The sequence below is a fragment of the Centrocercus urophasianus genome, unplaced genomic scaffold (genome assembly GCF_019232065.1).
Source record: "Centrocercus urophasianus isolate 14NV4802_14NV808 unplaced genomic scaffold, USGS_Curo_1.0 seq_14, whole genome shotgun sequence".
Taxonomy (NCBI): Eukaryota; Metazoa; Chordata; class Aves; order Galliformes; family Phasianidae; genus Centrocercus; species Centrocercus urophasianus.
This window is the reverse complement of record NW_024884586.1, coordinates 23,965,618-23,978,499: the sequence shown is the minus strand read 5'-3', so window position 1 is coordinate 23,978,499 and position 12,882 is coordinate 23,965,618. Positions and strand designations below refer to the sequence as shown.

Sequence of the window (12,882 nt, the reverse complement as noted above, 5' to 3'; positions counted from 1 at the left end):
GGGGAAGATAACCTACCACTGTCAGTACATCTGGGCTCATAGGTGTCATTAAGTTAGTTTAACTCCTGGAACTTGGTCCTCACAAAATGAATGACAGTTGCCCACTGCTTTGTGGCATATGCTGTTTGCTTGACAGCAGTATTCCTGTGATCTGAAGGAGTAAGTGCTCCTGCCTCTCTGCTAGATGCGAGCTGCTGATTCACTCTGAATACTTGCATTATGGTTTCAGACTGCTGTAGCATCAGTTTCTTGTTTAAAGCATGAATGCAATATTGCCTTTGCTATTGAAAGTGTTGCCTGTCTCTTTAAGAAGAAAGAAAATGTTACTGGAGTGGCAGGTGGTGCTTGTCAGTGGTGTTGAAAACTGCAAGCTAAATATATAAATCGTAAAATCTTAGTCAGAGGTTTCTATTTAAAAAAAAAAAAAAAAAAGAAAATTAAATTAAAAGAAAAACAATTAATGGTCTTTATTTATTTCTACAGGTGATAAAGATATAGAGAGCTTCCAGCTTGAGATTAGTGGCTTCCTGAGAGAAATGGCTTGCCCATATTCATCACTTGTATCTGGAGACATAAAGGACAGATTGAAAGAGAAAGAAGATTGCCTTAAACTCCTCTGTAAGTTGAAAACATTTTTCCCCCTTATAATATTTTATATGACTGCTCTGTAATTATGATACAATTCAAATATTTCTTTATGCGTATTTAAGTGTATCTCTATAATCACTACAACTTACCTGTGCATGCATCAGATAACTTGTGGAAGAATGAAAATGGCAAGAGTAATATTTCTTTGTGATGTATTATTCAACCTACTGAGGCCTCCTGGTAATTTCTTGATCCAGTTCCAGCTTAGCCAAAACTAAGGCCTTGCTTCTCTCGATTCTGAGAAGTCTTGGAGCAGCTTGAAAAAAAAATGCAGCATGATTGGGAGATTGAAAGTAAGATTGAGGAGAGCAACATCTAGGTTTAAGCTAGACCTGGGCTAAGCAGCAATAGCTGAGACTGAGTACAGAAAAATTATATTGGGGAACTGATGGTGGCAAACACTTGAGATTTGACAGAAGAATGGAATAACAGCAGGGAGCAGTGTGGTAGTATGAAATTAGCCAAGGAACTTGGCCTGGGGAAGGGTATTAGCAGTCAAGTATGTGTAGTTAAGATGTGCAGACAGAAGACAGAAAGCTAGATGAAAGTTAGTTCAGGTAACGAATGGGAAACTGTCGCTGACCTGTCAGGAGAGGACTGAGAAAGGGTCTTTTATCACCATCTCATTTTACAAGAACATGGATACAAAATTTGTCATGCCTCTAAATCTGCCATTGTGATGCTTTTCTCTATAGTATTTCTAAGTACAGAACTTCAAGCTTTAAGGATACTGCACAGCAAGAAAAGTAAAAGCTCTCATTTGGAAAAGCACAACGAAATCAATCAAGAAGTACAAGCTATCTGTGATGCGCTGGGCTTACCAAACTCCTCTTCATCCGATATTCCTCCTTTGTTAAACAATGTGGAACAAAAGGTACAGGTTTTCTCTCTGCTGTTAACTTTCATGCCTGTGAGCATCCATCTTAGTTAAGGGCCTAGCAGGATGATTCATTTTATACTGCTTAGTGTTTAACTGTTTCAGCTGTGAGGTGAAATATTTGAGTGGCTTCCTGAGGGTGAGGTATGTAGTGAGCCATGCTTTGCCATGCAAACTTAGGGCATGAGTTGAAGTAACACTTTTGTGTTTTGTGTTACTATTTAAATGCAGAAGACTTAGTCTGATAACAGTTTATGTACCTGTATTCTGAGAAGTAGTTAAATTTAATAAAGTTTTCTAAAATTTACATTTTTGCTCATTAGCTTATGAGTATCTTAACTGCAAGTATTGATTTGTTAGTGCCATTTCCTTAGCTGTAAATAGGATGAAAGTGCCCAAATTACCAAATTAGTCAATATGTAAACTTAAACCTTGCAGTGTAGGTATTTCAGTTGTATACCACTAAATTCTAACTCATATAATGATGATGATGTGATATTTGTCTTTCTCACTGCAGAATTTATTTTCTCTGTCAGGTAGTTAGAAGTTTTACTGTTCGTTCCTTCCTGATGCCTGGGGAGAACTAGTCCCTTCTTGAGAACTGTGGGAGATGAATGCTGCCTGTGTTTGCTCATTTCTATATAATAATGTTCAAGAGGTGTCTGGATGAGGTGCTACAAGATGTGGTTTGGTAGCTTAGAGGGTAGTAATGGTGATAGGACAGTTGGACTAGATGATCTTGTAGGTCCTTTCCAACCTTGTGATTCTGTGTGATTATCTTCTTCCTTCCTCCTTGCTCAGTGAGCTGGTGAATGACTGGAGGTTTTGTGGAGAGGGCCTGATTTTCTTACGTGTGCGGCAGTGCAGAACCTTTAATAGATTCATGTACAAGAACAAGCACCCAGGTGGTGAAAACATCTACATTCCCATAATGCCACTGTGCTTGATCTGTTTAGCTCAAATGGAACGTTTAAATCTAGTCTTGCTAATAAACATTTTTGTGAGGATGGGGGAGAAACAATTCTGGTGCTATTTTCTGAGGATTAAAACAACAGAGTTCCAGCTGATCAACTAACACTTGCCTAGGACTGTTGATTTTCCTCCAGATGGATGTAAGCCCTGTTTATATTCAGAGGGCTTTGTAGGCTCCAGCTATGGCCAGTGGCCTTCCTTGATGGCTGCTTTGTATCTCTTCTTTGATACAGGTGTGGTTCCATGCCAAGGTAAAGGAATAGGACTCTAGTTCTGCAGCAGCAGGCCTTCTGGGTTAGCTTCTCACCTACACACCTATGAGCCCAGAAGGTTTTCTTGAGTTATAGGGTTTCTTGTCTGCCATGTTTTGTGAAGTCCGAGAGTTCCTATAAGTTAGGATCACATGCTTGAGTTGGTGCACAGGGCATTACTGTTACAGTTTCATCAGTGCTAAAGTGAACAGAGTCTTAAAAGTGTGTAGTCTCTCTGTTTCTACCTTCCCAAACTGCCTTGAGTTGTTTTTTGGTGTTTTCCAGATCCATCAGCTCTGCTGTACTTATACAACTTGCACTCACTTCGCACTGTAGAAATGTGACAAAACTAGTTCATTCACTTTCTTTTACTACAAATTAATAGTGTAATTTGTGCTCTGAACTTTCTGGCCCTTACAAGAGAAGAATTTTTTTCCTACTGTTCAGGAGATGCCGTAGAATTTCTACTGTATGTTTCGTTGTCCTTCATCCTTTAGTTTCATGTGGGACAGGTTCAGAGTTCATTTTGGTAGTAGTATCCAGTTGAGTATGTGCACTTACAAGACGTGGCTGCATTAGAATGGTGATGTCAATAATTGGATTTCTTTGCTTCATAAATTTTTCTTCAATGCCATTTGTTACTTTTTTAGATCCTTACAAAAATTCACTAGAAACGATCAATGTCTTTTTCCAAACATTTTATTGCTTCTAATTTAATTAGATCCTGTGTAAAATTGCACTGCTAATGCTTACTATTATACTAGATAATTTGTAACAGAAACTTACAAACAAATCTACTATTTTTTATCGAATTGGAAAAAGTAAGCAGAGTTTGAAAGCAGCATTTCAACTTGCTCTTGCCTCTGTCTAGCATCTTCAGCACTGTCAGCAGCTGTGAGAATAGTTCTGAGAATAGTTCAGCTGTGCAACAGCAACCTACTAAAGGGACAGATCACACGTTGTATTTTGGTATGGCATATTAGAACGTTGCTTAACTTGAACAGAATTCAATTGAAATATGAAGACACTATCTTTGAAAATAATATTTGGGAATATATGCAAGAGGACAGTTGTATTCCTGTCTTCCTGCAAACAGGATATTTACCAAAAGTCTTTTACTTACGGCTGTGTTGGTCAGGGCTGGACAATGTATTCTCTAACTGTAAGGCAGCAAAGCTTGTACTTGGAGGGTGAGCACTCAGTGTACTGCTGATGCAAGTGAGGGAATAAAGTATTAATAGAGATTCAGGAGCGTTGCAGCATGTCACAAACTGTAAAGTTTGTGTGTGAACCCAATTCCTCCTTAAATGTTGCTTGATGAATATACTGGTCACTGGATGAAATTACAGATGTGTTCTCTTTACTTTGGTTAACAAAGGTTGCAGAAAGAGTCATGTAATAAAAGTATTCAGGAACTCTTATTTTCTTTTAAATAGATAATAAGACAGAAGATGCATCTCTATGAGTCTGATAAAACGCTTGTGCTGTATTTGATCTTATGATTGGAATGAGTTGTGTGAAGTAAGTGTAGATATAATTTGTGTTATGTGTTTTGTTTCAGATAAAGGACATTCTCTCAAAAGTTCAAAAAAACCACGTGGGGAAATCACTGCTAACAAAACCTCTGAATTCTGATCAAGTGGTAAGAATAAAAACAACTCAATTTTTTTTCTGTATTTCACAGGATGGTTGAAATTTATGTTTATGGCTTTATCTGACTGTCCATTTTACAGTCACTGTTCTAACTATTGATAATTAACATTCAATTACTAAGCATTAACAACGCTAACATTAATTCTGGAAGTATCTAATTGTTAATGTTCTTTGTGTTGATACATGTATTTACTTTTAAAATACTTCTAATTACAGACTGCTGCTGCACTACACAGATGCACCCCTAATTTTATGTAGTTTATAGAAGTTACCTGGGAATGGCCATCTTATTTGCTGAACGGGGTTGCATTTCATTTGGCTTACATACCTGTGTAGAATTGAACGTTTGGATTTTTGTACTGTGACACTGCAGGAAAGATTGGAAAAAATCAACGATGCTCTTCGCAGTGAATACGAATGTCGCCGTCGTATGTTAATGAAGAGACTAGATGTGACAGTGCAGTCTTTTGGCTGGTCTGATAGAGCAAAGGTAAGCTTGCTGTATTCTTTGCTTCCTGTAGGTGGGAGTCTGGTACAATTTTGTAGGTCTTGTTAGCAAATACACGTACTGTGTAAATACAATTCCATTGCTGCTGTCTTCTTTTCACGCAGTTTCTCATCCTGGGTTATAATATCTGAATCTTAGATGCTGTGGAAGGGCAAGAATTTGACTGAGCAGCACAGGCTGTCTTTTGTGAGTGTCTATAGCTCCAAAAATAGGAATTCTAGCATCCTCTGTTGGGTTTTTTCATTGCAAGTCCACACCTCCCTTTTTCTTCCTATATTCATCTGCCCCCAATGAAATAAAGTAAGAGGAATCCTCAACATTTCTCTTAGAAATGCAAGAGAAAGCAAACACTGGGCCTTAACATAGATAACTCACAAGGTCAGTGAGATTATTACAGTGACTGTAATCTATCTGGGATGCAAAACAACTGAATAAGTAAATGGTCAGCTGAAGAGCTTGTATGAGAAAAGCACACAATTACTTCTGCTCCTTCAGATGGCTGAAACTTCCAAACCACTGCTGTGGATTTTGTCTGCTGGTATTGTTTTTTTATCACAGAATCACCAAGGTTGGAAAAGACCTCTAAGACCATCCAGTCCAACTGTCCACCTATCACCAGAATTTCCCTACTAAACCACATCCCTCAGTACAGCATCTAAACATTTCTTGAACACTTCCAGGGATGGTAGCTTCCCTTGGTATCCCATTCCAGCACCTGACCTCTCTGTTTGAGAAGAAATTTTTCTTAATATCTAATGGCAGTAATTTCATTTTTATGATTTCCTAGCACTCTGTATATTAAAAAAAAAAAAATAGTAATGATTTAACCCAGTCTGATATTTCTGACGTAGAAATGCACACTATTTCAACCCAGTAACATCAGAAGAGAAGATGCTAAAAGTTTGTAATGTGATGAATATACATGCAGGAAAAAAAGGGAGATATTTTTCCTCACGAGCTGCAGGATAAACTTTTCTTTCAAGAGAAGATGCAAGGTTTGTGTAGAAAGTCAGGTCTGAAAGCGGTGTCAAAATTTGGCATAGACGCATGCAGACACAATCTTTTTTATGAAGCTCATTGAGTACCACTGAAACTCATGAGTCAAAGACTGCTGTTTCTGAACGGCTCACTTCAGCGTCTGCTGGGGTTGTGAATTCTTTTATGCAGGAAAAGAAGAAAAGAGAGGGCATTTACCTTGCAGTTGTCAGATTTCATGCTGTGTGCAACTTCTTGTTGCTGTGGCAATACAGCTATAAATTTTCAAATGTAGAGTGTACTTCTAGGATGTAGCTGATGTTGGCTGATACTAAATTAGACTAAAATTTTAAATCACCTGATGTTATTTCAAATGACATTTGAAACGACGAATACTTTCACAGAAGAATAACAATTTAATGAGATTTTTGGTGATTCTAAAATAGTAAGATTCGCTTTCTTGTTGCAAAAGAAAAAAAACTGTTGATATGAAGTAGTATGCAGTTACAGAAATGATTCTATTATATATTGATTAAAAACTGCATATGATTTTTTTAATCCTTTTCTCCTCACTTTTCTTGTAAAATACTCATTTAGAACTTCTCCAGAGAAGCTTTTCAGATTCAAAATGTTTTGATATTCATGGATTTTTTTTTAAGCCAATAAGCAAGTTATTTTCCTTTTTAAATTCAGTTTCTAGCTTGCCTTCCTCTCTTACAGTGAGGAGTCTAAATTTTAGTCTTACATATATTGGAAAGCATGAAAGAATGTTTGCTGCCAATGGATAGGAGAGTTTCTGTTGTAGCCATCTGAATTTCACCAGCATATTTTGTACATCACCATATGGAGTGAATTGGTGACAACTGGCACTGTATTTTGTAAGCTAACCTAGTTTTTCAGACATCACAGCCACTGCAACTTACTGAGACCTGTTCAGTAAGTGTGTTTTACAGCCTGCATGCAGTAAGTGTGTTTATATGCATGTCTCGCATGTAGGTTGTGTTTGATTTTTATCATTTAGGTAAAAACAGATGACATAGCACGAATCTATCAGCCCAAGCGCTATGCGTTATCTCCAAAGTCAACAGTAACGTTAGCTCACCTTCTTGCTGCTCGAGAGGATTTATCAAAGATCATAAGAACAAGTAGTGGATCAACACGAGAGAATACAGTCTGCGCAATCAACAAGGTAACTTTTCTTTCTGGGATATGATAAGAGGATTTTACAGACCTATCAAAAATTTGGGATTACGCTGTGTTTAATATTTTTATTCCTCTTTGAAAGATGGGTATGCTCAGTACTTTAGAAAAGGAAAGTTTGCAGCATTCCACTAAACGATGCAACAACTTTTTTTTTTGTATTATTATCTTATAACACAGTCAGTCATAGAAAACAGTCATCTAGATGAGCAGGTACAATGGAGGAGGTAGGCAGAGTATAGAATTACTTTTCCCTTCTAACAGAGTTGTGCTTTTCAAACAGTATTCTCAGGACACAGGACTACTCTAGTCAGTTCTCAGGGTCGATAAATGCTTGATTAGAGCGTTTGAGAGCAAGATAAAGATAAGAATCACCCTTTTGTTTTGGGATCCTTATTATCATAGGAAGGAGACTTCATTCATTCAACATAAAACAGTAGTAATAGTAGTTCTTTCTTTTGCTTAATCAACACAGAAACAGGATGTGTTAACTGGAGAGCTGTTAACATTCCTTAGAGCTACTAGAGATCAAGTAGAGCATACTTGCTAAAATAGGGCAAAGGAGGAAGTTGTGCTTCAGGGTTGCCTCGCAAGCTGGCTTATTATACTTCATGTTAGGATTAGTAGATAAATAGAGTACTTACCACATTTGGATTCATTATTAATTGGCTTTGTTTTTTATTTGTTTTACTTTGGGGTTATAAACCCCCAGTATAGGGGTATGTAAAGCATTCATGCGTTTGCTCAAGTTAGGGATATGTGTTGTTCTTTCTGATATAATGCCTGACTACATGTTGTCAGGTTTATGTTGTTCAGTTCATTACCACTTATTATGCCAAGCATAGTAACGAAGAACTAAAATGCATGACTTTATTTCTATTTGTTAACAAACATCTTTACTGGTATATTATAAATCACAGAAGTTTTTATAGAAGGGACATTTATTTTCTGCAAAGTAACATTTTTATTTGGCAATCTGTAATTAAAAAAAAGAAAAAATTGCACTGCCTTCTTGTGTATTAAAAAAAAACTCAAAACCTCAAAGCTTGCAAGTAATTTCATTAGGTTCACAATTCAAATGGCGAGTTATTATTAATCCTGTTTTGCAGACTTCTTAAAGTTCTGTTGCCCCACTTAGATATTTTTTATGTTCTTATCCTGAAGATTCTGAAGTTTTCTAATTATTGTATGACCTCTGTTTTTTTTGTGTTTTTGTTGGGTTGGTTATTTGTTTTGTAAGAGGTCTTTTATTGGAGTGCCTGGGACTGACTCAATGTCAGTTAACATTCATCATACAAAGAGTTTAGGAAATCTGGGAATTACAACAAAAAGACATACCTGAATACCTCTTCATTCTTCAACTTGAAATTTTGTGAAGCTTAATGGAGTACAATCTCCTGTTTTGTACACTGGATAATATCCACAAAGATCATTTTTTCTTTTCTTGAAAGTGTTATGGCAGAATGTTGTGCCTTTTTTCTGTTCTGCCTTTTTCCTCACTACTTCCTATTGTAAGGTAAACTGGTGTTACTTTTAAGAGCTGCATGCCAGTCTGCCAATTTTTGGTTTTACTGGCTGATTAGGTTAGAACCTGTTTTTGAAATTAGAGTAGAAGAGCAAACAGCACAGTAATCTTCATGTGTATGTATATATTTGAGTTATATGCTACTTTGTTGTAATACTTGGCATGCACTTTTCTTTGTAACTATTTCAGAACACTGTTATTAGCTAGCTAGCTGTAACTGCTTAAATTTTACAGATGGGAAATGGGATCACTTTTGTAGTTCTTGCCACATTGCTGGCAAGTTAGAAGGAAAGGAAATAGGAATTCAGCAGTTAGGCTCCACTCTGATAGGAAACTTATTTCCTCTGAAGAGCAGGCAGCATGTCTTTGTCCAAAAAGAATTACCCTCTGTCCCTTCGAGTTGTTATATCCCTCTGTTTTTCAATATAGGTTCTGATGGGGAGAGTACCTGACCGTGGAGGCAGACCAACAGAGATTGAACCACCTCCTCCTGAAATGCCTCCGTGGCAAAAAAGACAGGAAGGTGGTGGAAGAGGTGGCTGGGGAGGTGGAGGTGGGGGTGGGAGGGGTGGCTGGGGTGGGGGAGGGGGTAGAGGAGGAGGTGGGGGTGGCTTTGGGGGTGGGGGTGGCTTTGGAGGTGGGGGTGGTTTTGGGGGTGGGGGTTTCAGAGGTGGTGGAAGAGGTGGAGGTGGTTTCCAAGGTGGCAGGGGGGACTATGGTGGCAGAGGAGGTTATGGTGGCAGAGGAGGTTATGGAGATCCATATGGTGGAAGAGGAGGTGGAGGATACCGGAGATACTGAAAGAGTAACAGATGAAATATAGTGGTGGTGTTTACTGGTGTCAGGAATTTAGATATGGTAACTTTGGTTTAGATTAGATTTAAGTATGACCATGTGAATCATTGCATTCGACCAACTGATGTTGTCATTGAATTCTTTTAGTTAACCAAACAGAACTTTTTATACTGAAATATCATGACTAGAGTCCTTGCTTTTCATACTGGTTGTGGCTTTTTTTTATTATGTTCATTTATTTAAAATAAGTCTCAGAAAACTGAATAAAAACCTTTTTAAAGAAACAGAATAAAGATGATGTTCAGGCCTCTCTAATTATTGCATGTTGCACATGAATTCTGCTCCAAAAGCTGGATACAAAAAAAAAAAGTAATTAAAAAGTCAGACCTAAGAACTTGAGGGAGATGCTTCTGAAAGTCCAGAATGCTGCCTTTGTGCTTTTTTCTTTATCCAGTTTTCACATTCGACATATTGAAGAACTTCAATTTCAAGTTGTCACTTAAAGCTTTGGTCAGAATTATTCAATGAGCTTTCCTGTTCTTTCAGAACTTCACATAAAAGTAATATTCTCAATTAGTTCTCTGCAGATACTAGTAAAATTAGGTGGCTTTGTGTGTTCATAAATATATCGGAGATTAATTGAAGGTCAGAGCATGTACCACAAAACCTGAATCATGGAGACTTTTGATGTTTATTTTTTACTTGCTTTTCATATTATTGGTGTTTCATAAAAGCATTTTCTACTACTATCATGTCCAGTAGGAGTTCATGTATATACTCTTTCTGCACCAGCCTTTAAAAATAAAGGTCAACAAAGCTCAGTTGCCAGAGAAAGAGCAGGCTATTTCTTTTTTTCCTCCTGCCTACTCTCTGTATTTGGCAACTGGCAACTGCCAGCTCATAAGTTATCTCACGCAGCAGTTGCTCCCCACTGAGGTTCCTGGAATAAGTTCCAATATAGCATTCAAAGACTTTGCTTTTTTATTCTGTCACCCAATTGGTCTGATAACCTGAAAGATACTCTGTCTCAATATGCATGAATACCTTATCCTTTGCAGATAGTGTTACTCTAGTAAAAGAGCATCTAGATGAGGAAGTGGGTTTTGTATAAACATGGCTGTAAATAGATTTGTTAAAATAGATTAAGTTCAGGGCTGTCAGCTAAAAATTATGTCTGTTATCTAGCTTCTTTAGGTCCCTCCTCTGTTGTGATGGCATTTGTGAGTAGAGGTAAAACAGAGAGATGATGCCCAAGTATGTATTCATGATAGTATTTATCAGGGTCATGTTACTGCAGAGATTCCGGAAGGCATCTGATAAACCTGGGCATATCTCTTGACAGAAACCTTGAAGCGCTTTCAAGAAATATGTAGCTTAGACTTATCTGCAGTTGAATTTTAAGATTTGAATTTGCTTTTATGTACCACAGTTATGAGTTTTTGGGTTTTCTTTTTTCCCCACAAACTTGCTGTTGGTGTCTGTGTTGGCATGCTTTAAAGTTGTTACCCTGTCTTCAGGGACACATGCATCATGCCCTCAATTGCAGAGGCAGATCTATGCAGGAACATAGAGCTCTGTTTAAAATTAAGTGATTTTCCAGCATGTTGTTTAAAAACATGTGTCAGATTTTATTAATTAGTTACTACCAACACCTTGATTTGAAATTTTAGTCTAGATGAACTTTAAAACTTTCCTTCTTGTGATTTTTCTGTATGCTTATTGACTAAGAATGCTGCTTTATGGTGTGATTGGTACAGCCTTGAGCATACTTTACAGTTCCAGTAGGCTTCTAAGAAGAGAGTGGGAGACTTCATTGCTTGTACATGTTGACTTGAATGTGAACTCAATATAATGAAGTACTCTGCTGGCTTAACTTCACCCACCTTCTAGCAGTGTCATTATCACTTTGTTTCTACAGTCATTTCTGTTGTCAGCCTCTGCTGCCATTGTGGAGAGGAATTTCAAGTGGAAGCATAGTACTCATTTTCTTCCTTTAGAGACTGATTTTCGCATAGTGCTAATAGAGGTAGCTCACAAATGACATTTCGAGTGAGACTGCTGGCCATGGAGGTGACAAGCACTGGTCAGCAAGGGAAGAGGGAGAACAGTTTTTAACAAACAAAGCCTTAATTTAAATTCTCTTTGCTAATCCTATGCTGTTATTTTTGCTACAAGTAACATACGGACAACAGTCAAGAGTTCAGTTTCACCAAGGATGTAGGCTAGGAAATTCAAGTGGTGTACCTGTGCATAAAGATTTCATCAGTCTGAAGATGTGAAGATGCACTGGGTTAGTTGACCTGTAGGGCTGGTAGAACTGTAGTAATTGTGTATGTGCCTCAGTGCTTTTACCTTGTCAGTTTGTGCTGTTTGTAACAGAATAGTTCAGAGTAAAGTAGACGACATTTGTGCCCCCATCCAGTTCTAACAGTTAAATTATTCCAGTACTGTTTCCCAATTATTTTTTATGTAGACATCGCAAAAGAGAAAACTTTGAATAAGTTGAAGTTTTATGGAAGATACTTTGTTCTTTTTTTTTTTAATTATTATTATTTGAGCCATTTCATATTTTCTTGAGTAATTCCGAAGTGTGAAGCCAGTAGTAGAAAAGCAAAGTAAGCACCACCACGTTTCATAGAGGTATCCCTTTCTCGGTCTTCTCTGTTGTCAGAATATGTGTTCTTATTTTGTCAGAAGATGCAACAATACCATTAAAACAATTGATTTAAGCCTCCAACCCTTCTGTTTCAGTCTTGAAAAAAGTATTTTCAAAAATTCTGTTGTAAGAAAAAAGCTGTTTTATATGTCTATGATTATTTCTGTGTTTATTCAAATTCAGTGAATTGTTTTGGTTGATCAAGAATTGAAGAAGACAACTTTTGTGTCAGGACTGAAGAGACGTGGTTTTGTTAACAGCTGTAAACACTGAGGAATAAAGTACTGTATTTGAAGTTATTTGCATCACTTGTGTAGTGTGATTTTGATTCTCTGTTCATATCTCCTGTGCTTGCAAGGAAGATTTCCTGCTGGTGATTTGAAATAATGATGAAACGTGCTTTTTTTGACCATGGAAAAATAACAAATTTTGACAAAAGTAGAGAAGGCATTCAATAACAATCCAGGAAGAGTTCACCAGACAGGAGAGGTCCCAAATATATCCTGATTACATTATCTGGAGTTACTAAGGAATCCGTCTCCATTGAAGGACATTCAGTTAAAATTTATCTTAATGCAAAAAGAAAAATGCATATGTTTATGTGATCATTACTTTTGTCTTTATGTAAATTAAGGAAAAACTTCACAAGCAGTGAACTGAAGTAATAATTGGAGGTTTCCTTTTTTCTTTTTTTTTTGTTTTCCACTTCTATAATTCTGAAGCAAAACACATCTTGCTCTGTATGTGCAAAGTTGGGAGAGCAGATTTGCCTGTAAGTAGGAATGGTGTTTTTCAGTAGTTAGCACCCTCTTCTTCTTCCCT

General features: G+C 37.2%; 1 protein-coding gene across 1 annotated transcript in view; it reads left to right on the top strand.

The window, feature by feature from the left end:
* FAM98B (family with sequence similarity 98 member B) overlaps positions 1 to 12,359 on the top strand; it is a 13,167-nt gene extending 808 nt beyond the window's left edge. The window contains exons 3-8 of the mRNA XM_042814668.1: positions 484 to 618; positions 1,344 to 1,522; positions 4,310 to 4,390; positions 4,775 to 4,891; positions 6,906 to 7,073; positions 9,039 to 12,359. Coding sequence (XP_042670602.1) covers positions 484 to 618; positions 1,344 to 1,522; positions 4,310 to 4,390; positions 4,775 to 4,891; positions 6,906 to 7,073; positions 9,039 to 9,410 — 1,052 coding nt within the window. The 3' untranslated portion in view covers positions 9,411 to 12,359. The remainder of the gene's footprint in view (positions 1 to 483; positions 619 to 1,343; positions 1,523 to 4,309; positions 4,391 to 4,774; positions 4,892 to 6,905; positions 7,074 to 9,038) is intronic.
* Positions 12,360 to 12,882: the final 523 nt, after the last annotated feature.